Below are 24,282 nucleotides of genomic sequence, written 5' to 3'. Positions count from 1 at the left end.
AACCGGGGGTCTGAAAATAGGTTATATCTCACTGAACGAACAGTCACAAACGGAATGTTTAATGTGTTAGTTTTAAACTCATATTTTCGATCCGAAAACATTAAATCCAACATTTAATACTAAGTAGTTATAAAAATATATTATAAAATCACACATTTTAGATGTGAAAATAAATTCTCGATAAATTATTGCAGCACCGGATCTGTTTTACGTCTGTAACTGTGCGAAAACATATTAAAACATAAATTTATGCTCGGAACACTTTGATTGTTTTGATGCTCTCTCAACAGGAAAAATAAACATTTCACTATCGAATATTTAGCAATCTGGGAAACATGTAAACGATAAATTAACGCTTTCACAATCTTGTCAGAGTATGAAGCATCGCACTCCGATAAATCTTCCTTTGGCTTTCCACAGATCTGAGCTTTTGTTATTGCGCATGCATTGTTGTTGTTCGACCAGTAGTAATCAGCTTTATTACCTCTTCTTAACGTATGCAACCATACGCGCACAACAATGATATATTTGTTTAATCTTAATACAATATCAATGGCATGTGTGTGGACGTTGGTGACTTGTGTTTACCTGGATTGTGTAACTGCTCGACGCTAATGAAGCCGTCCATTCCCCTGACTTCAGCGCCGTCTATTGTCTCGATCGCAAAGCTGCACACAATGGACGTCGGGACTTGTGGTTAGGTTGAATCGAACACTAAAGGAAACCTGTTGCGCCCTCTGTTGCGTATTATATCCGCGAGTTTTGTATTTGCTCGCGCCGTGTTTATTTTGCAAGTCGTTTTACGCTCGAATTCGCACGCTTTTAAACGTTTTCCATTTTCCGCGCACGAGATGTGTATTTTCTTGGCTTCGAGGTCGATCAACCTGAGACGCACATTCGGCGCGTTTCGCACAATGTGCATATTTTCATTACGAACCGCAGTCTGAATAATATCAGCGAACTGTGACTGCACTTTTTAATATAAATCGCGCGACGTTAAATATCGAATAAAAATATGCAAATAATGACTGAAATATTTCATATCGACATTTCTATGTCTTCGTATTCTTAGGTTTTATATAATACGGTATTGTTGCTCGATGATGGCGCATGAAGTTTTACGTCGCACTAAAAAAACGTTTTACGTTTGCGTGCGTCGAAATTTTCGCAAAAATAAATCAGCGCTAAGCAAATTATACTAGATTTGGTGGCAGCGTTTTATAACGTTCAATAAACCGAAAACGTATTCCGACGTTTTGTTGTTATTGTGGCGTAAAACAGGCAAATACATCTAAAACGCATAATAAAAAAGATGCGCAAAACTTCGTGAACATACGTTTTCCGATTTTTGATGAGAAGTCGAATTTGAAACGTAAATAAATCTGCAAATTGCAATTGTATACTCGTATAATGCAATACCGACGGTCAACATCAATTTTTTGCATTCATTATCTTTCCCGCTATTTGACGCTCCTTTTAAGAAATATTTTTGCAATAAAAAGTAGTCTATGTTATTCTCCAAAGTCTTAACTATTTCTGTACCAAAATTTATAAAAATTGTTTGAATAGTTTTTGCGTAATTGCGTAACAAACAAACACTTGCATTTATTACATTATTAAAGAATAAATACATTCATTCATCATCACCTCCTCTAAATATTTGTTTCACGCCTGTTTTCATAATTGAATTCACTACCAGTACCAGCTTAATGTGTACGTCTACTAAATTCCCTTCTAAATATAATTTTTATAGTTCACGCACCCTCCCCGAGCCCGGGCGATCATAAACCAGCATTAACTCGCCTCAATGTTTCTTTTCTCCTTCATTAAGCCCGAAAACATCACGCGGCGTGATGATATTATAAAGTCACAAATTAAATATTTACATATTTATCTCTGCATCTTCATCTCGCGCCTTCAATCTTTGTGAACTTTGGCGTCGACTGTTGACTTTCGACTTTCGGCGTGGAAAACTCGAACACGCACGTATTGGGCCGGCTTGTTGTGTTGCTTCTGCTCACGGTTGACTATAAATACGCCGCGAAAATAAAACAGCGCGCCCGTACGCGACAAACTAGAAGATGGCCAACTCCTGGCATCTCGGGAAGCTCAAACGGGAGCTTTTCTGGTCGCGCGCGGTGGACTTTTAAGTCCGCTTAGTTTCACCGCGAACGCTCGACGCGCATCATGCCGCGCACGCTCAGCCGACTTAACAAAAACCATATCAAAATTTTCGTTTAAACAAACGTGAAACGTGCGAAAATAAAATTTTGTGTAAAAATTCACTTGGTGATGGGTTAGTGTAAAAGTGTCAAGTGTGTAAATCGTAATTTGTGCGAAAATATGCGCCTGGGAAACGGATATCTATACTTAACTTTGGCGGCTGTTGTCCACACGGCGCTTGCCTACTCACATGCGGACTTTCAGAAAGGTAAAGCGCGCTCATTTTCGAACGATGACTCATTCCCCGGCGACAGAAATATCTCTCGAAATCAACCACTTTTGAGAAAACCAAGAGAAACACTCGAAAGAATCCGAAGCAATTTGATTTATTATCCGCACGCACACGACACAAAAAAGCGAAAAATTTCCACCGCCCGGATGAGAATCGTTAACTTCGCGTACCTGAAGATAACACCAGCGTGTTCATTTAAATCATTAATTATTTTTGTGTTCCACCTCAACACAGAGAGGTAATAATAGATTGCGGAGCAGATAGTTTGACGTGTGACGTGCCAACGAAATTGAAAATCACCTCTATTCCATCAATTAGCAGCGCTGAGTGCATTTCTCGATACCCGCTGTTTGTCTAATGAGGACTTATAATTATTAAACCTATAAATACCGCATCATAGTAAATTTTTGACACAAAATAAGGGAACAATCTAAGTCTAAGTTGTAATAATCGATTTTTAACTCATAACTCGCCCTTATGTTTAACTACAGCCAGAAACAAGAAGAATTAAAAGCCCTGTACGATTGTATCTCATTGTGTAATTTGTACTCGGAGTAAAATAGTTGGAATTAGTTGCAGTGACACGAGTATTTTTGCGGAGTGGAAAACGATCCATCTTCATTGATCATATCTCGTGCCGGCGGCATTATGCTAATTAAAATCAATTTGCCACGCGAGTTTTGTGTACAACACGTAAATCTACTCAAAGAACACAATTTCGGTTGTGCAGTAGCAAAATTTTAAGCAATATTCTTAGAAACTTTGCGCGTCGGTGTAGGAAAACTTTAAATAAAAGTGTTAATTTTGTATGACCGGAAATAAGTACTTCAGATCGCGTGTTACATCATTGTTAATGTCTCGTCAAGTTTGGCCGAGTTTTCAAGATTCACTCCACATACACTTACGATGTTTACGATGTGTTTAGGCATCGTTTATTTTATCTCAAGTGTAAATTATTTATGGACAAATATTTTTGCAATTTTTCAGCTTGAAAATGTGTAATTTGTATGAATTCTATAAAATTGGCATTCAAAATACGCAGAAATTATTAAAACGATGCCAATTTGTAACACGCTCAAGTTAAGTTAACTTAACTCGCGATATATTCGCAGCTTTTAATTTATTTACTTCGTTTTGGATGATTATTTATTTACATCGCAAAAAATATGTTGAAATGAAGTAAAGTTTTGCGTGAAAACATAAATAGCACTGCGGCCACGGTGGATAATCGCGGTGCTAGCCAATGAAGTACTTAAACGCACTTAAACGATATTATTGCGATTATTGTGCTAATGAGCGGTACGACAAACGCTCCGCATGCACGCTTCGCACGCAATCGCAACACTTTCTTTGTACGCCTCACCAGTGCAAGCCATTTGGTGCATGTGCTGCTGTTCGTTTTGTGTTTGAATGCAAAATGTGCAAAACCTGCGTTTAAGTATGTATAATGTTTCAGTAGTGTTTCAGCGGTGGGATTCGACGTGTGCGACCGGACATAAGTTTAAACTTACACCATAAAAATCTCAAAATAAAAGTAAAGCATTTTAGAAGCAGAAAATGAGTTCGTGGACATGCGCCCCGGTAATATTTACAGTTTTATTGTATTTTAAGTCGCGAATATTTGCAAAATTGTGTCTCGAAATAAAAATATAAAATTAACTCATAGATGAGTACATTTGTTCACTTCGGTCACGCAGGTTCTAACAATAGTACCATGTGCTTCGAATGAGTTCCAAGTGTTTTCAAGAGTTTTTTCTACGGATTCCTTTCGTTTTGAAAAACGAGCAAATGAAATGTGGCGCCAGCGTGCCGCGAGTATGCGCGCTTATTAAATATAAATGTTCATGCTAGTTTGCATCTAATCTGCGCCAAATTAACCGCGCAAGCCAAAATTTATTTTCGGTTAGTTTCATCGCAACATTTTCAAAAATAAATGATTTATGGAATTTATATTTTTCACCTGTCCACGATAACAAATTATTATATTTTTGATTAAAATTTGTAATGAGTTTCAAGAAACTTTTGCAATAAATTAATTTTGTAATAAAAGTGATTATATATTTTATGAAAAATTGAATGGTTGGGGATGATTTTTATTTACTAATTTAGAGTTGCCTTGTTTATTTATTTATTTTTCACAAGAAGTGCACAAACGCTTCATTATATCTCAAAGTTTCAACTTTTTAGCGTTAGAGGTCGATACTTATACCTCTTTAAGACTTAAATTATTGAAATTTGGGAGTAAAAGAAACGTTAAGTTGAATTAAAAAAATTTATTAGAAATATAAGCCAGAATTTCATAAAAAAAGTCAACTAATTATATTAATTTGAACGACACCTAGTATAATATTCTTCTCGTCATTCTGACTTAAGTATGACTTAAAATTATGTTTTTCTACTTCGACCTATAAAGCGCTAGTTTACCCACGGTTTCTTGTCACAAAATGTGATACTTTATATCTCGTGAGTAAAGTCCTTGTTTGGCCACTTGATTCTTAATCACGAACACAATATAGTAAACTTCATCCAAGTAGTGATTTATGCAATATGTGCCCTCTGTTGGACCATAGAAGATGATTTCTCTCCTGACATATATATGGCACTCGTAAAAGTCACAAATCATATGTTTGAGGTCAATAAAAAGCGATGCATCCCAAAGGACGCACGGGCGTCGTCTGTATCGATGCTTTATTTGGTCAGGCATTTCTCGACTTTCGGGCGTCCCAAGTTCCTGTTCTTTCTGCGAATCTGTCAGCCGGCGTTTGATAGCTGGAGGACATTCGAGCGAAAAATATACAGCTACAATTCAGCCAGTTGCCCAGCTTGCAATTTTTCTAAGAATGTGAACAATTTACAAAATCACAGATTATTTATTATTTATTTACGATTGACAATATTTTTTACTCTAAACTTATTTTAATTGTGTTTCAAGGTTGCAAATAGCTGAGCAGTTTGCCAAGCATGTTTGAGGTTATACCGCATGGCTATTTTCAGAGTTCGGAAAACGAGAGTTTTTGGCAGGCAGCCAATTCAACAAGCGCATAACATCGCCGGTGAACAGAACAGATGACTTTCATTACGCTCGGCAGGGGATCTCGGCGTGGATTTTTATTTTACGTTTTTACTCGCGACATTACATTAACAGATGCAAAAGAGTTTGAAAATATGTGCAACGTGGAATATGTCCAAGAATTTTACCAAGTATTCTGCATAAAGAAAAAATTTAATACAAATTGATTTTTCAATGCATATTGATGATTATGACCGTTAATTGGTGCAGAATTTTGCATCGAAATTGCAGCGCTCATAACGATTAGTGCCGTAATAACCCGTTATTAATTAACAACCCAATGATTATTTGTTTTTACAATGCGGCGAGTGCCCGCCCGACAAACGATATTCACGTTCGTCGATTTGCGATTGAATTAATAAAATGTCATCGCGCGTGTAATTGAAAATTTCCACGCGCCACATGTACAACACGCAACACATCGGTTTATTAATTATTTTGAATGTTTTAGTAGGTAAACAAAAATGCCCATCTGATTTCTGTTTTTTTGTAATAAAAACTATGACCAATTCTGGTTTACCCACGCGGTATAATTCACTGCCGTGCTGTCTTCTTAGTCCGGTGAGGTCAGGCGTTAAACGAGATTAAAAATAATCTCTGAATCAACGTTAATTACTAAAGGTTTTCGGGGGGCGGGCGCGGTATGCAAGGCGTGCGCCCGGTGTGTTCCCGCACACTTTTCGCAGGACGCGCACAGCCTCCGGCATTAGCAGGAAAGCTCGTTACGTGGGATCTGCGCTCGGGGCGTGCGGCGCAATAACTACTGTTTGTTCGTGTGCAGCAGGAGGATTACCGCCAGCCAACGTTATTGTTATATGTCGCTCGAGATGCACGCCAGCCATTTTGTTGATAATCTAAATTAAATAATGCTCCCGCGTGCACACAATCGTGAAATAATGCGTATCTTTGAAGATTTTGAAATTTACCTAACAGATTTTAAATTTTTCTTTTATTTCCACTTTTATCACGGTTTTGAGACATGAAAAGTTGTATTTTAATCACGGACAGTCAAAGTCGTGACTAAAGTACTTTAGTCACGGGGTGGAATTTTTACTAAACGTGGTTAAAGTGCCACTTAGCGCACTTGTTACTTAATACCCAATTAAAATTTTTGAAATTTTTAAATTTTCAGTTTCAACAAAAGTTGTTTGGGCGGTAACAATGACAGATTTTAAATTTTTCTTTATTTCCACTTTTATTACGGATTTAAGACATGAAAAGTTGTATTTTAATCACGGAGAGACAAAGCCGTGACTAAAGTACTTTAGTCACGGGATGGAACTTTTACTAAACGTGGTTAATGTGCCACTTAGCGCACTTGTTTCTTAATATACAATTAAAAATTTTAAAATTTTTAAATTTTCAGTTCCAACAAAAGTTGTCTGGGCGGTAACAGGACGAGATGTTGAATTACCTTGCGACGTCACTCCGCCTTTACCAAGTGATGCAGTCAGTATGGTTTTTTGGTTCAAGGATACCACAGGTACACCATTGTATAGGTAAGCAAATTTCCATTATGCATCAATCAATAATTAATAGCGATTTGTTGGAGTATTTAATAGTCTGATGAAATATATTTAATTTACCACCAGCGTGCACATTGACAGTCAATCATCATTATATTCATAGGATGATTTGCGATCGATGGACTCTCGCATACAATCACCCGTATTGTAATATTGTTTGCATCGTCTCGATACTGTTTACGCTCTATTTGGCTAAATACCCGCTGCCGTCGTCGTGTTTTGCATATAATTTATCACCACATTTAAATGTAATTTCGGTCATAATTAATCAACCCAACTGATTTATTAATGCGCCAGCAAATTATCAATTATAAATCTTATTTGCCACACGATAATGTGAACACTTTGTATATAATATATTTAATATCAAGTGATTAAATGGGGACTTTACTCACGAGATTAATTGAGTAATCGAGTGTTTAACAACGTTTAGCCACGTGATGCTTACGCTATTCTTTTCTACTTCCACTCTAGTTCCACGTTGAGGTTTTTGTATTTCAACTTTTTATTTGTGTTGCTCCGTAGGCAAATACGCAGGCGCAAACTCTGTCTCGTAGATAATGCCCGTAGATAATGGATATTACTCAACCGTATATTAAAAACCATTTTTGTGACTAAAAATCGTGGAAAAACTGACGCTTTATACGTGGAAGTAAGAAAAATTTTGTTTCGTGATTTTTATTCACTTTTTTTCGCGAGGATGTGACTCGTCAATATCAAATATTTTCTTTCCACTCGATGAACCCCCAAATGGACCACGAAATACTCGCACTCGTATATCTAGCAACTGCCGGGATAAACTGATTATTTCTGCTTTCCGCTCGCCGCTTTTTTTCTCCTGTTTGGCGCTCGACATTTCGACATTATGCTCTGACTTCGCAGTGACGTGACGCTAAGCCGTGACGACAAGACATATTTATAAATACATTTTTCTCACTAAGCACCTCCTTTATTTTTACGACTGTGCGCGTTTTTATCGAAATTTTGAAACATAACAAACGTTTTTACCGTTTTTGATTTTATTTTGATTCGTTTGTTGAAGAAAAAATGTTTAGGTGAGAGACTTATTCCAAATTGCAAGACGTGTAACTGTCACTGTTTGGCGAAAAATTCCGTGCGAAAAAAATACCGCTATAGAAACCCGCGCAAACTTTTCCCTAATAATGCGCCGCTAACAAGATGCTCCCGGCTGATCTTTGGGGAATTGGGAAATCTCTCTTTTAAATCGGCGTTTACGACGAGCGCCGCTCCATTCATAGTCATTGCTTCCCGGATTTTTTCTCGCGCAAAATTTCCCCGTCGAGGATGTGCGAGCAGATAAAAGATAAAATCGTGCTCGCTTCACATCGGCCGATTCGGCCAAACTGCGAATTGGATTGAATTTGCGTTTCGCGCGTTCCGGCAATAGCATACAGCCGTTTGAGAAAATAATACGATCGACATTTTTTGCGCCGAGGATAGTTTCATAGTGTCATCGGGAAATGCCATCGGAGCGATAGAAAGCAATAAAATGCGATAATCGGTTCGAAAATGGCGCACTCCAACAACGCCATCTGCCACAACTATCTCAATGATCAATCAGCAGATGGCGCACCCGTTAAACATTTCCACCGAGCAAGAGTTTAATTTGGAAGTGTACTTTTTTATATTCAGTCCGGCGTGTCTCGTTAGTATTTAACGAAGCTAACGAAGAGTTTCTGACGGAAATGAGGACGAAGGGATCGCTCATAATTGGAATTCTTTCGTCGACGACGTCACGTTCAAACTAAATAAACTCGAGCATCTTTAACCCGTTAACGTTTCACGTTTTTTTCTTTCTACGTTTCGTATTTTTCCGTGTCGCAAAGGTAAAAACTATTTAATCAATTTAATCAATTCGAAATGACGTGTTCGTGTCGCGCGGCCATCGGGCGTTAATTAAATTAAAACACAATTCAAACACAATTCGCGCGATCCAAGATTATTCGCCGGCAATTGCCGCGCGCGAGACATAAATAATGACGGATTTCAAAGTGCATTTCGTGTGCGAGTACATCGTAATGTGTAGTAATTTTCATATTGAATTTTGAGCGCTGCGAGTGAATAAAATTGCAACATTGCACCGCATGCATTTTGCGCATGTGTGTGTGTGTGTGTGGTGGGAGGGCGGCCATTTATAAATAACGTTAACATAAATCACATTTTAGCCGGCGCATGTCGACATCGTCGGCGTATTATTATTTTAAAGCGAAATTTCATTCCTGCCGCCGAGCGCTGCGCGCATATTAAAAAGTCGAAAGTTCATCTATAATTTATGCAATAAATCATTGCCGACCGCAAAACTGCGCACGTCCTCTTAAACTAAATGTCACCAAAATTGTCCTGTAACTTTTCTTTCGGAAATTCAGTATTTTTCTTTACATGTTTAGAAAAAAAATTATAAAATTTTAATTTCTTTAAAAATAACAATGAAATGAAATTTTATTGGATTCTGAATATTTATGTGGACACTTGGTATAATGTTGAATATTAATGATTGGCTTATAAGTGCATGCAATGGTGCAGAGCGCGACCAAAAATTAGTTTGCATCGAATGCATGTGTTTTGGTTTCTTTTGACGTGCAATTACGCGAAAAACATGATTTTCATTTCTGCTCCATCTAACACCACTAAATATTCATAAAAAAACTCAATGCTTTTCTCATTTAGATGGCGTTTGTTTGCACTTTTAAATAAAATATCGCATTTTGTTTCAGTTTGGATGCCCGAGGTGGCGCTTTAAACACTGCATCACATTTGACAATGAGTGACGATCTTGGTACTAGGTCATATTTTATCACAGATGAAAATCCATCGCGCGCACGATTAAAAATTCATCGCGTCACACATGAGGACGAAGGGGTGTTTCGATGTCGAGTTGATTTTACTAATTCACCAACGAGGAACTTCAAAGTGAATCTCACATTAGTCGGTAATACAGTTTTCTTTTTCATTTTATTTTAGAACACAATTGTTTTGACATTGTTTTCTTAACAGTCCAACCCTCAACGCCGAAAATCTTTGACGCCGAAGGCAAAGAAGTGAAACACGAAGCCGGACCATTCTTCGAAGGCCAACCATTGTTTCTGTCCTGTCAGACAACTGGCGGTAAGTTTGTAGATTACCGAATTTAGATTTTTTGCTTCGCTCAGATGAAAATATCCAAGTTTTGGTAACAGTTTTGGGTCTCCATTGGAGTTGAAGTGTTTTACTGCCGCAGCGTCGTTCGCATTGTGAGCGCGCGCCGCTGCGGATGAATAGAAAGTACAGTTAAAGAGTTTTATCGCTTTATCATTGTTTCGATGCGACTGCGGAGAGTTTTCGCACCGCGCTGGGGAGAAAGACCGAAGAACGGCCGCTACAAAACGGCGCTCATAAAGAAACACACGCGAAGAGACTAAAGTGGAGACTAGAAAACATAGAAAAGACTTTGAACAAGTGTAGATAGGAAACAACTTCAAACTTCAAAACATACAGAGTGTTACAGAAAGGTGTTATATTCAAGCGGAATATTTTGATGTGTGATTTGTTGAGCATGCGGTATAAAATGGGCATTCGTTGATCGGATGGTTGCGGAGTGTATTTCCTTTGAGGACGACTCTAGACTGTGTCCCGCGAGAGCGCAAAATAACTGCGAAACGCCCGCAAAACGACAACGAAATTCACAAGTCACCAACGTCGCCAACGCTGCAACACTTGACGATGATGCGATCGGATAGCCGCCTCCTTTGTGGGCACACATCTAGTGGACATTTATTCCTCCAGCAGTAATATTGCTTTTATTTTGTGAAAATTATTACAAAAAAATTCAAAGATTTTCAATTTTTTTAAATTTCGTTGTGTTGATATAAATTTCAAAGCATCACATCATCGACTATAGGCAGCAGTAGTTTCCTTTGGTTATTGTGTTACTAACGATGTGCGCCTGACGCCATTTCGGTTAGTTTCCGCTTCCATTTCCACAAACTGCAATCCCGACGAGAATCCCGTCCGATGCGAGAGCTCCAGTGTTTGCTGTTAATTACCGTATTAATCAGTGTTCGCATTTCATTACATGTTGATTGGATATTGTAATTGAGAATGAGGAATGCAAAGGCGCTTATACAAATTAATTCGAGCGGCGAGCGTCGGCCGGCTTAGATCCGAGCCGGCTTCCGGCCGGCAATTTCCCCGACGCGCGCATTCCGATACAACGGGCATAGGTGGCGCGATCCCTTTGCCGCAGGGGATGCGTCCGGGATGTCGGCGCGACTGCAAAGTGGCGCACGCGGCGTACACAAAAGGAAACGACCGGCATTCCGTGCTGGTTGCCATCGTGCGTACTGTTCACGCCTAGGCTATTATCCCAATTTGGCATCGGACACAGGAGTCTCTTAGTCAGACACCTTTCAATTTCCGCCTTCAATCGTACAACTAACTTCTAACGTCACTCTTTCACTTGATATGTAGCGCTACTTTCAACCGGATGTGTCGGAAGTCGGAAATTGTTAAATTTTTGCCTGACAAGTTCTGTTCTCTTTTTCTCAACAGGAAAACCTCCACCTAGAGTCACATGGTGGGCAAATGACACTCTACTTGATGGTGTGGTGGATACCGGAAGATCTGCACTGACTGCAGTCAACCAATTGGTCATTCCTAAAGCTCCCAGATCACTTCGGGGAAGTCGATTGGAATGTCGAGCTTCCTCAATGGAAATCGCCGGTGATATTGTCCGAGAAGTTCCAATTATTATTTTCTGTAAGTTAACTATTACTATATTTAGATTGCAGTATCTCTGTGGTGTACATAGATACCTAGGTACATGTTGTGCTAAATTATAGCCCGGTTTAAACGTCTCACTGGCTTCCCGCTTCCCGCATCTCGCCTCCGGTTGCAAAGCAGTCGGTGGCACATAAATTATGCAATTCAATGATACCTTCGAGAGCACTCCGGCCCTGCCGTAAACAACCCAACAAACGTTCGTCAGATTGACTCCGACTGCCACGAAACCAGCCGGAAGCCATCTTGAAACTGTTTCCTTCCAAGTTATTTCTTTCACTGCAAGTCCGCACAGCGTAAACTTTTGAACTTTGGCTGAAACAAAATCTTTTTTCGACTATTTTTAGTACGTTGTTATTTCCCGGCAGATTTCACCGGTGTTTTCTTATTTTTCTCTTCTAAGACTTTGATTTTGACCATATTATACACCAACACACAGCTTGATTTTCTGATAACTTCGATGATTGATTCTGATTGATCGTGCAATATGTTTGCTCTGCGTAAATATTAGTTATAGAAATCTCGGCGTCGAATAAAACAAATCAATGTTTACTGACGCAGAAATCAAAACCGGAAATTATTATTAAATATTTATTTCGACTGAAACTATAATCAACTGTCACCTGGAAGTAATACAAAGGATTTGTGAGTATTAAATGTTTACAGTGAAGCCAAACAAAGTGAAAATCGTGACGCCAAACGAGCTTCTATCTTCGAGCAAAGTCGAGACGGTGAGGTGTGAAACTTCCGGATCATATCCACCTGCAAAAATATCTTGGTCACTGGATGGAAAACCAATTAGGAATCAAGTTCTTACTGTAAGTTCCTTAACTACAAAAAAATTAAGTTTTTTTTTCTAAAAAAATTATTTTTAAAATCGCAGGAAGAGGAAACATCAACTTCCACAACAAGTATTCTTTCCCTGCGAACAACCCCAGATGATGACGGTAAAGATTTAGTATGCCGCGCGAGTAATCCGCGATTTTTGGGCATTTACACCGAAGATCGCCGGCAAATTCACGTCGCATGTGAGTATTCTTACTTTCCAAAAATTTCATCAGCGTAATAAAATGCGAATGCCAGCGTGAACAACACGAGTGCTTTATTGTTTAGTCGGTCATGCTATATGACATGCCTTGTCATCATATTGCATGCTCGGGTTGCATAAATTTCGCCGCGCAAAACAAACGAAAAAGACGCTTTGTGCTTTTTATCTATTTCGCAAGATAACGACATGCGATGCAAAAAACCGCCTCGGACGCAGGCGAATGCAAAGCGACGGCGGGAGCGTTAATTTCTGGCGCGGCGAATTTCAGAATTTCAAGTGCCCCGCGCCGCGGAAATTCAATAGAGCGCCGCCGAGAGACATGTTGAACGTTCGCATGTTTTGCGGCACTTTGCGGTCTTGGAACGAACGCCAGGACGCGCAAACGACCGAGGAACATCTGTCCGGTCTTATTATCAGGACCAGATTTAACTATTTCCTCGAAAATCTAGTTAAAAACTCTAATCCTAACCAAAAATAACCTAAAAATAAAGTAAATTTAAAATTAATTAAAATTTTGAAATACAGATGGCGCTGGTGGTAAAACGTTTCATTTTATGAAGTTTTTTTAAAGTTTATGCATTGCCGGTCCTGCGTAGTCTTCCTTTGCGGTCTGGAACTAATTGAAATTCAGGTCGTGGGGGCGATCGCCCGCCGCCCCGATAAATAATCCTTTTGTGTGGGTGCGCGCGTCACAAAGTAAATGGGAATAATTTACGAATAATTTCGCGCGCTCGCCACACATATCCGAGGGTTAAGTAGATGCGCGTCGAACGTGTCTGACCTTAGCACTCGAAAACCGAAACTCGACTCGTACATCCGCACCAAACGTCCTCGGACGAAACGCTCTCATTTTCGGCACTATGTCAAAATTGAAGGTCCTCTATTGTTCGCAACTCGGGGATTCAATTAAAACCTACTGTGCTCATTGCGAATCGAAGCGTCGTGAATAAATTTTCAACAATTTCGCCTCGAAGATGCGGGGGATATGAGGTTGGGCGCGAATCGAGGATGGAATTTCGCGCGGCTCGTTGGCGCTGGCGCGCGAAAATGCAAACATTTGTAAACATGGCGAATTTCGAGTTTAGCGACGGCGAATCATTGTTTAAGTGAGGGCCTGGGCGGGAACGCTGCGCGCATTTTAAACGCGGATCGCCTGGAATCCCAACGAATATCTCCGGCAACGATCCAACGTTTATCCAACGAGGAAAAAAACATAACTGTGTACATATTTCAATTACATATTCTAATGAACAGTCGTGGAGGGCGCGCGCCGAGAAAACAGAACGCGTTCGTTTTCGAGCCAAAATTTAATTAGCTACGAAGACGCGCACTGAGAGCAGGCAGAAATCAAATTGATTATTATTCATGAAGCGCCAAGGAAGACGCTGGGAATAAAGACGAAAGAGTTGGAAAGTGAAATGTACGAATCACATCCAAAAATCACATCTAATAATAACAAAATAAATCAAAAACATTTAAAATTTTATTTAACTTTAGATTAGTTTGTGTTGCGAATAATTCCAATAGTTGAAGATTTAAATCTGATTGTCTATTGTGCAGTAATTTGCGGAATGCGAGTAAAATTCCGTAGGCATTATTCATTGGCTGATTGCATCGCGCATTGCACAAATAGTTGCAATATTCGACTTTTGTAGATGTCAAGATAATTTTAATGAAACACCTTGTAAGCACGAATTGTGGAATGCAGGCAGCGTTTGAATGTTTGGCGCTAGCGTGAAAGGGTTGTTGGTGCCGTTTTCGTCCTTGTCGCCTGCGTCGCATGTTTTCTTTGCCTTCGGGTGCACCGTTACATATCTGCGATATTATTCCGCCAAAAGCTCGTTTGCATATCCAGCCATAAAATCACGAACCTGTGAAATTGTATTGCATAAACTCAATGCATATATTTATAGATGTGCGCGTCGTCGCAGCGCTGCATAAAATTTGATAAACACATAAAAGTGGTAAAAATTGCTCGCGCCGATGCAGTTTTTAAGTGGAGATTCGCATAGCGTCTCGTAAAAATTAGATTATCTCCGATAAAAACGCAAAAAATGCAAAAATGATTAAAATTACCGCTATTGTAATAAATTGTTGGATTTACGGATGGATCACAGCATGACTCAAGTGACCAATAGCCGTGTGGTTTGGAATACAAGCCAGCAGTCTGTTTCTGTTTGCCGGACGCCATAAATTACAGTTATTAGTAAATATCTTTCGGATATTGTAGCTCATAACTACCACTTGGTCGGCGGTGGCGAGCGGCTTTCGACTTGCTTTACTACCCGATATTAACTACTATTAGCTTCGAGTCGGTCGCCTCAGTTGTGTACACATAAGAGGGTCGTTCGTAATTCATATCGGCCAATAATCTCAAACGAATAGCGCAGATTCAAATATTGGTGGACTAAACATACTTTCCATACCATCGCGCAAATTACTTTTAAGTGAAATTTTAAACATTTACCAAATTAAAACGATAAAACTGTTTGCGTCCGTTTTATTGACTTTATGTTTATTGAATCGTGAAATTGCGCATGGGTTATAAACCGAGCTATAAAACTAGATTCTAGTTATACGAAAGTTTTCACATTTCTACAATGTAGACCAATGCTAGCCCGGCGCATTCACCATGAATATAAAAGTTAAATTTTAATTTTGTGGCAAATCTTTTATGTTTTCGCACAGTTTTAACTAAGATTATGTGCGGTGTGATTTGTACCGTCTGCCCACATATCATCTTTGGCAGAGGTGGTAACTTTATTTAATTTGCACCCCAAAGACGACGACGCGTGGGGCTTTGCGTTAGAGCCAAGTAACATTTCTATTAAAGCAGTTTAGTTGTTGCGATACACGTGCGCTGGCGAAAAGTCGGCGAAGTCGTTTTAACCCTCCGACTAGGGGATGGTTTTCGGTTGCACGGACGTCTTTAACAAAAGCGCACCGCACGGAAAAGGCGCGAGCGCCGCGCCGCGCTGCGTTTTGTGCTGCTCGTTGGCTGGCTGGCAGCGCGGAACCTGCCGAGAATTAAAGATGATCTCGCCTGGTCGGCTTCCGTCTGCCGTCGACGACGCGCGGTGTCGGTTTCAATGTTCGCACGCGAAAAACCGGGGCGCAAATTCGCCTGTTTGTATGCCGATCATGTACGCCGTGCAAAACGTAAAGTTACGTATATATCGTCGTTTCTGACTCTCGGCAACACGTTCCTCGGCTGCGATCCTTTTCCTGGTTGAGAAGGAGAGCGCTGGAGGGTGGTGGTGGTGGCGGCGAGCGGAAGCAAGCGACCGGCCGGCCGTGGGAGCGCGCCGGAGATAAAGATAAGTTCCTCCGAGTGGTTAGGAGACCGTTGCACTTTCCTCGTTTGCGGTCGCATAAATCATCAAATTAGGACTCGTCGGATAATTCCCGGCCATTGAATCGCTAACTCCTTCCACGCCCCATGGATAACTGCGTGGAGACGGGATTCTTAGCAAAACTACAGGAATTCTCCAATAAAAACACTAAAAAATTGATTTGAAATGATTTTACGTAAAAATTCAAAATCCTTAAAAACCATTGAGTTTTAGTACATTTTGCGTATGCGTAGGTTTATTCCGGATCCCTTTTAGTTTTATTCACCACTTCGCACTCTTTCTCGCAGCTTCCCGGAGCTCTTGCGTATATAATGCGCCCTTAACGCGTAAGAAACCTTTCGCGCGACGACAACGCGTGTAAAACCTAATCCCATAACAATAAAAGCAGAACGACGTCTACTTTGGTTTCGGCGGCAGTGGCGGCGGACCCGTTAAACGTTAATGGGGCGGCGTTCCGGCGACGTGCGCGTTAATCAAAAAACTGTCCCGACATTAATTGACGCCGTCCTTCGCCGAAAAATACCAAAAATTGCACATGAATCAAAAATTTACAAACTTTAACAAAACCCCACAAAATTTTGAGAAAAAAGGCGTTTAGGAAATTTAATACGAGCTTGAAAATTAAGTTGCACTTAGACATTTTGTTTTAAACGAATTACCTGCTCGGATTTAAAGATAAAGTTCTAATGGCCGGCGTAATGGTTATTTTATTGCTGGCAACGCCCGAGGCTGTTAAATTCGTTTAGGATGCCCGGGCATTATCATAGACATTAGTGTCGCATTGTTCGGACTTTTTATTCGGGGCCATCTCAAGCCACCTCGCGACACAAAAAACACCAAGGTGGACCTGAATCACCTACAGTAGACTATTTTTTGTGCTTTGGATGATGAAGGTTGATGGCTTATTTATCATATTGTTTTAGATCCTCCCAAGGTAGTTGTACGTCTGGACACAGGATCGTCGCCAGTTCAGGAGGGTGCGACTGTTGTTTTACGGTGTGATTGTGTTGCTAGACCCACTCCACACAATTTTAATTGGTATCACAATGTGAGTATAATTGAATTAATTTTTTTGTTTTTTTTTTTGATTTTTCAAATGAAAATTTTATTTGTTTGGGTTTGTTTTTTTCGTAACAAAGTTCAATATGAATGAACTTCCATATTTATAAGCTCGACACATAAAAATATTAAAATAGAATTCCCCTTCTTAATTTTTTATATTTTCCGGTTTTATTTTTATTATTTTTTTTTGTGTGAGTTGCAGCGCTTTATTTCTTGAATATACAACGATTGCACCGAACTCTCAGAGGAAGGCTTCGTCTTTAAAAACGTTCGCATGCTCCGCCATTTGGTATTTGGTATTTGGCGTTTTGTATTCGGTGTTTTGCGCGCTGCGCGCTTTGGTGTTTCATTTACATATTCCGTTTTGATTTTTATTTATATAAAGCCGTGGCGGACGCGCCGGGCGAAATGTTTCTGCGCATATATTAGGAGAGGATGCTCTTTTGTGTTGTCCGGGATGTTGTTGTCGGGAGGAAAAACCGGCGCGTGGAAAAAATTACGGCTGCGGGAAGGCAGTTGGGCGTTCATTGTGCGCGCCAAGACCGAAGAGTCTTGTCGTATGCAAATTAATTTTTCTTCGGGATTATATGTAAATACAGGCGAGGGCGGGAGGCAAAAAATGATTGGGTTTAAACAAAACCCACAACTCGATTATTCTCACTTAAATTTTTATCTTGAATTCCAATTATTATTATTACATAACCAGCAACTTATGGATAAGTTTCTTAAAAAAATCATCATAAGAAAAATAAGATTGCGAAGCGAAATGAAGTGAGATTCTATTAATCGCGTGAAAGATGAGCATTTAATACGTCGAATGTTTTTCCCGTCATGACTGAAACTGAATGTGCTTTTCATCTGTCCGTTTTCGCTTTTCATCATCGTTTCCAGATTAACTTTCTCTCATCGCCCTCGGCGGCGTAATTACAAATGTATTTCTTATGTTCGCCACGCTTGAGATGGCCGAGATGTTTACGAAGGCGATGATGGGAAACACATGAAAAGAAAATCGCACATGTGCTGGAGAAGGACGAACGAAACAAAATCAACGCAAAGATGAAATATCACTCCTTGATGTGGCGCACATCGGCACATCAATAAATTGCTAACGCCTGTGATGATGTCTGCTGGTAATTTATCTTCGAATTCAAATCAACAGACAAAAGAAAATGCAAAAGTAAACATATTTGCTTTTCTCGCGGATGATTTTCGCGCATTTTTTCGCCTGTTGTTGTTTGTTGCGAAAAGCCGATTTGTTCGCATTGATGCATACAGTGTTTATCTCGAGTTTACGAGTAAGTAGCTTTGAAATATTGCGAATCGTGGCGGCGCATTAAGCACGCATGAATATTTTCATGCTTTTACATTTGTTTCGTCAACGTTTGCTGGATTATTATCAATTTAGATTTATTGCGTTTATGGCATCAACCTAACCTCAATTGTGGGTTCCTAACCTTAGATTTGACAAGTTTTTGAGTATTCTGCTTTAAAATCTGTGCTAAGAACTATCGTCACCCTCTTCTGCAGGGGTTGATTTTCCGGTATCGAATGGTGGGTTGTATGCCGACGTCGACGCGCGTCCTTATATCGTATTCAGCCCGACGACACGACGCGCTCGGCTCGTGTGTGCAAACACAAGGAATTGGAATGCCTGCGCGGCTGATGGGATTTGCATTGTGTCGGTTTTGCGGGCGGCGCACCCACCCCAGCCGGCCGGGGTTTAACGTTACGTGTTGAACATCGCGCTCGAGAACCGAACACCGGCAGAGGAGAAATCCCCACGTCCTGGAAGAGAGCTCGAGACGAGGAGAGCAGAAAAACTATCGTGTGCTGAAAGAGTGTTGAGTTTGAAATTCTTCGATTGCAGAAAAAATCTTTGGGGCAAAAATGGAATTGTTGGTGTTTACACTAGTATGTCGAGTGCGTTGAGTTGAGGATGTCTCACATGTAGGGGTGAACTGCAGGAGATGTATTAAAACAGATATTTGACGTTTGCATTTGACGATTAAATCAATTTCGTGCGTTGCGTTGTGGGTGGTGATGATGAAATGTGTGGATGTGACAGGTAAACAGGACTCTAAAAAATTGCAATCGGAAAAATTTGTTTCGAAAATAAAAAAATGTATTTTTAAATAATTTGAGCGTAATTGATGTAAAGTCTTCTTATAAACTGACATTAATGATGCCCGTTTTAGGTGTTTATTGATTGATGTATTTTAGCAAACTTTGCCCCCACTCATAAATGCCTCATCGAGCAAATTAATTCACCGCTTTGTTTATCAAAAAGTCCAAACATTAAACAAGCTCAAAAACAGCGCGAAGACGGATTTGCTTTTCTTCGCATTTCGGGTCATCAGAATTTCCTTTTCATCGAGCTCTTTATTTACGTTCGGAGTTAATTAATTAGCTGACTAATTAGTCGCGCATTTTCATCCGCGTTCAGCGCTTTCCTTGCCTCGTTATTTCGCAATTTTGCCAACATTAATTAAACACTCACGCTTAGCATTTTGCAGAATTGATATTTTTGTACTTTTATCGACAAAAAAAGCGGCGAAATCCTATTTAAAAATAAATTCTAACTCGGACGCACCTTGGACTGAATTCAGCATTCATGGATTAAATTTTTTGCGTGTTTTTGTGAGTGGTTTTTTCTTCAGACGAGATAAATATCAAGTAAGACAGACATAGATAACGCAAATCCAGTGTCAAGGTGATAGATGAAAGCCCTGCGAAGGGCCGCAGGCTGAAACTCGGCCTGGATGGATGCATGCTAAACAAAAGAGCGCGCGTTTTATTGGCCGTGAAAATAACAAATTGTTACTGGTGCACGGCGGACGTGCCGCCGCCGCTTCTCGCACTTTTGCGTTTCCGGCCGCGCCGTCTTCTTCCGCACTATTTATTGAACATTCGCAGCGGATGATTTACATGCGGGCATTCATATCGCGAGGACGCCGGCGGTGATAAAAAATCGGGCGAATATAGAGTGCCGGCGACGCGCTCGGACACATAAAAAGATTTCTACTCCACGGACGCTGCTTTCCGAAAGCAGCGGAAAACATCTTGTATTTTATTACATATTTCCATCCTTGGGCCCAGGGTCTACGCGTTAGATTCGGGGCATCTATTCTCGTGGTCCAATAAACACGAACAAATAAAAATAACAATAAACGTAAAATATCGCTAACTACAAGCGGACAGGAGAGAAATGCGTGCATTATCGGGACGATTTTTTGCGCCGAATTTCTTTAAACCCAAAATACGGTAAAAACATCTTCAGATTACATTGGTTTTATGTTTATTTCAACAGTTTTTTACAAAAGTCTAAAACTTTTATCCTAGATTTTAGATTTCTGAGATTATATTCTAAGATTACATTCGGTTTTTGTTTTCTAAAATTTAAAATTTTTTTTCATGGTTTTGAGACACAAAAAGTATCATTTTAGTCACGACCATGACTAAAGTACGTTTTTCTAAAAACAATCTTTTTCTTTTCTACAAAAATTTTTATAACTAAGTTAATGCAATTGTGTGTTTTGAAAACTTTCCTCTTAGCTTCCTAATGTGCTAATTTCATTTCTAAATTTGTTTGTTTTTTTGCGCACTCGCTTCAGCTTTTTATCTCCGCCGACGACAGAGCAAAACTTTTGCGAAACTAAACAATGCTAAGCAGGCATCGCACGAAATGAGCGGCATGGGGCTGAAGGCATTCTGAAGCCTCAAGATTCGAAATTCGTGCGATTCGTGCAGCCCGGATTCAATAAACTACCTCTTAGCGATGAGCCCTCTTAATGCTCTTTGCGGCAGGCGGCACACAATGCGTTCGCTAACGCAATAAGCGAACAACCCCACCTCCATTGCGAATGAAAATCCGACGCTGTAGACTGGTGGAATTCTTCTTGCGTCTCTCCAAGAAATCCATCAGCAATCAGCGCGGTTTTGTTTCGAGAGTGCATCTATCAAAACTCGCTAATAAGTTCGTTAATGTCGTTACCGCTGCTCCAGCGCCGGCGAGGGCGAAAGCTCGCGGAAATTACGTTCGCCGTTGCTTCGAGTGTCTCTAAGGGGTTGAATTAAGTTGAACATTTGAATTTACGCTGATAAGAATTATTTGTACGAGTGGCAACGCCGTCGGCGGAAATAATTGTTTTGGTTATTGCGATATTAAGAAAATTTTGTTTTGTGACTGAAATTTAATTTATTAATCCTATTTGAATACTCTTAAAGATCGTAAATTATTATTCGCGCATGTGTGTTTCAATAAACCTTTTTTTATTGGTATATTAGGTATCAAGTGTGTTAAACGATATTTTTACCACATTTATCTCCATCACGTGGCTAAAACCCGTGACTAAAAAAACTTTAGTCACAACCTTGGCCCTCCGTGACTTAAATTCAACTTTTTTTTCCTAAAAACCGTGAAAGACTGCTTTAAAGGTGAAAGTTAAAAAATATACTTAACTTAAATTCGCTTGATTCAACTTAATTCTAAGTGGATTCAGGGTGGGTGACACTAAACTCGCGAGGTTGTCACCGCGCTGGCAAATATTATGCATGCGTCACGCTGGAAATAATCAAGCGGCCATTGCCGGCGACAATAAAACAACCGTAAAGCGGAACGCAAACAAAAGTTTCAACGACTCGCCCTGCCACGACCCACGGTCGTGCTAATAAAACCCCTGGATGCTAATAGTCACGAAACGAACTTTTGAGTATGATATTTCCTATTATATACGGACGACATTTGCCAATGGCTGCGTTTCCACCAATAAAAACTTTTCGAGATGTAATAATTTTAGTTTTACAAAAACACAATCACTCTTTATTTTCCGATAGTAATTTTGCGTGTTCGCCTTTAGCGAGCAATTCATTATCAGTGTTGAAGATTTTCACATCCATGTAGGCCATTCGATTCTCAATTTTTAGTAACTTTGATGAAATTGTTAATTCATCTCCAAGTTTTGCACTTTTTATACGTCTAAAAATGATATGTTTAAACATTTTTCATAAAAAGTAATAAAAAAAACTTACAAAACACTTATATTAACTGTTGGAGAAGGTTCTCTCCATTCTGGGCATGAAACCATTCCAATACTTGAAATAGTATCAACTAACGTCACTGCTAATCCATCGTGTAGATCTCCCATTGGGTTTAAGTCTCCTTGAGTTACGGTAAATTTAGCATGGCAATTTCCTTGATCCGCCTTCACAATATTAACCTACAAACAAAAATATTTAAAAGAAAAATTCAAATTTTGTTAAAAGTTCTTACTCTATGAACATTTTTGAAGAAACCTCCAAGACTTCTTAATGTCCTATTTAATATTACCGCCTGTGGCATAATGCACAATAAACGAGTACTTTTCTACGTGAAAATTTATTTATTCTACTACAAACACCGACCGATGTAAAATGCCATTCAAATTAAGTCATAGTTAGCGTTAAACTATCGTTTGTAGATATTTTATCATTATGGTATTTTAATGGTTGTTTATGCTTATCAATATAGCGACATATACTTTACTTAATTTTTTACAACATTTACAAGGTCAAAGAAAACGTTTTTCATAATATTAATAGAACTACTTGAAAATAATTTTGCACTATCATGTCATGTTTAAATATATCTCTAAAATTACAAAGCGTTAAAGAAGAACATTTAAAACTTATAGAAGCCGAAGTTGGCAAACTTGCATAAATCCAATTTTTAGTCAAGATTTCCAAGCGAATTATTTCATTTCCGTTCTTCTATTTCCTGCACGCTGCAGTTTCTTTACATCCCATCATATTTCTCGGCGAAATAGTTTTTCTCAAACTTTCGCAGAGCACGAGGACTGTCATTTTCATATATCTCTATGAATCGGGCGAATGAATTCTCTCGTCCTTCCTGAAGCAGAGATTATTAATCTCTTACGATTTGCAAATCCGAATTGGGATCGAAACAATGATATAAAGTTTGAATTGTCATCGTATCTTCTATGCGCGCGCGAATACATTCAAATATTCCAGTTTAATTTATGATCAAGGAGACCACGGGAGGAAGAAGCGGCGAAGGCGCCAAGGGTGCACTGCCATTGAAAAGTAAACTCCTAATACTCGTGCTGGTATAATAGATAAAGGACGAAATGATTTATTAACTTTTCTTCTTGAGGCGAAATTCAAAGAGGAGTCAAGGAGTCAAGGAGGCAGCAACTTGGGACAAAAAAATCTAAGGGCTAGATAGCAAAATGACGAAGGACCACGAGAGAAAAACAATTTTTTTTGTGTTTAAAATTTTTTCTGATTTTTTCCAGGGTTACCTGATAAATTACAACGAATCAGCTGGTATTTTACCAATCGACGATTTACTCACTATCAATCGAATCGAAATCACTTCAGATGGTGATTATTCCTGTGCAGCTACAAATTCTGAAGGTGAAACCTACAGTGCACCATTAAATATCCTGGTTCAGTGTAAGTAACTTGAAATTAACCTACAATTTACGCAAATATTATTTAATCAAAATGCATGATGTGTAAGTGTAAGAATATCCTCATAGCAGGATGAAGGACAAAATTCTCTTGTTGGTCTCCAAGGAAATTGAACACCTGCGATCCCGCGAGTGCACGTCACACCCTTATCATCCGCCTTTTCTTCGACTCGACGCTACCCTTTTCGGGACAAATTAATTTTCTTCATTTGCGTACATCGTTCAATAATGTGTCCCTCTCGGGGCCGCAAGTGGAGCACAATGTTATGCCGGCGTTGTTGAACATTCGTGTCATCGTGTCGAACAATTTATCTAACGATTTATTCAAGTGTGACACAATGTTATGAATTCCCACGTTAGGTACGCGCAGATGTCCAAGAATAGACGTTACACTGCTGACATAATGTTTAGTTTTGGTTGCCACGTCTAGATGGCGCGTATTTCGTGATTTATGAAGTTTATTATTCACTTGTTGTATAATATACTATTATATTATTGGGAATTTAGTGGGTGCGGGATTATGTT

General features: G+C 39.5%; 2 protein-coding genes across 2 annotated transcripts in view; one reads left to right on the top strand and one right to left on the bottom strand.

Moving 5' to 3' along the window:
• Positions 1-2,077: 2,077 nt before the first annotated feature.
• side (motor axon guidance molcule sidestep) overlaps positions 2,078-24,282 on the top strand; it is a 36,072-nt gene continuing 13,867 nt past the window's right edge. Inside the window, exons 1-9 of the mRNA XM_065311717.1 lie at positions 2,078-2,431; positions 6,892-7,024; positions 9,787-10,001; positions 10,067-10,177; positions 11,600-11,806; positions 12,494-12,645; positions 12,711-12,855; positions 17,152-17,276; positions 23,581-23,740. Of these exons, the coding sequence (XP_065167789.1) occupies positions 2,344-2,431; positions 6,892-7,024; positions 9,787-10,001; positions 10,067-10,177; positions 11,600-11,806; positions 12,494-12,645; positions 12,711-12,855; positions 17,152-17,276; positions 23,581-23,740 (1,336 nt within the window). The 5' untranslated portion in view covers positions 2,078-2,343. The remainder of the gene's footprint in view (positions 2,432-6,891; positions 7,025-9,786; positions 10,002-10,066; positions 10,178-11,599; positions 11,807-12,493; positions 12,646-12,710; positions 12,856-17,151; positions 17,277-23,580; positions 23,741-24,282) is intronic.
• On the bottom strand, positions 22,081-22,717 carry LOC135798773 (acyl-coenzyme A thioesterase 13-like). The gene is made up of 3 exons (XM_065311719.1): positions 22,560-22,717; positions 22,319-22,506; positions 22,081-22,265 (listed from the first exon to the last, which is right to left on the bottom strand). The coding sequence occupies exons 1-3, from the start codon at positions 22,626-22,628 to the stop codon at positions 22,103-22,105; spliced, it is 420 nt and encodes a 139-aa protein (XP_065167791.1). The 5' UTR covers positions 22,629-22,717; the 3' UTR covers positions 22,081-22,102.

This window comes from Atheta coriaria, unplaced genomic scaffold, assembly GCF_025399875.1.
Source record: "Atheta coriaria isolate IRGN ID8LTWV9N9 unplaced genomic scaffold, Caltech_Dcor_3.1 hic_scaffold_9_pilon, whole genome shotgun sequence".
Classification (NCBI taxonomy): Eukaryota; Metazoa; Arthropoda; class Insecta; order Coleoptera; family Staphylinidae; genus Dalotia; species Dalotia coriaria.
This window is presented reverse-complemented; position numbering and strand designations above follow the sequence as displayed.

Coding starts and splice junctions, on each gene's coding strand:
- LOC135798773 (XM_065311719.1), bottom strand. CDS start 22,628: ATGCCACAGGCGGTAATATTAAATAGGACATTAAGAAGTCTTGGAGGT. Junction 22,507..22,559: donor TCTTCAAAAATGTTCATAGA/GTAAGAACTTTT, acceptor TTTTGTTTGTAG/GTTAATATTGTGAAGGCGGA. Junction 22,266..22,318: donor ACAGTTAATATAAGTGTTTT/GTAAGTTTTTTT, acceptor TATCATTTTTAG/ACGTATAAAAAGTGCAAAAC.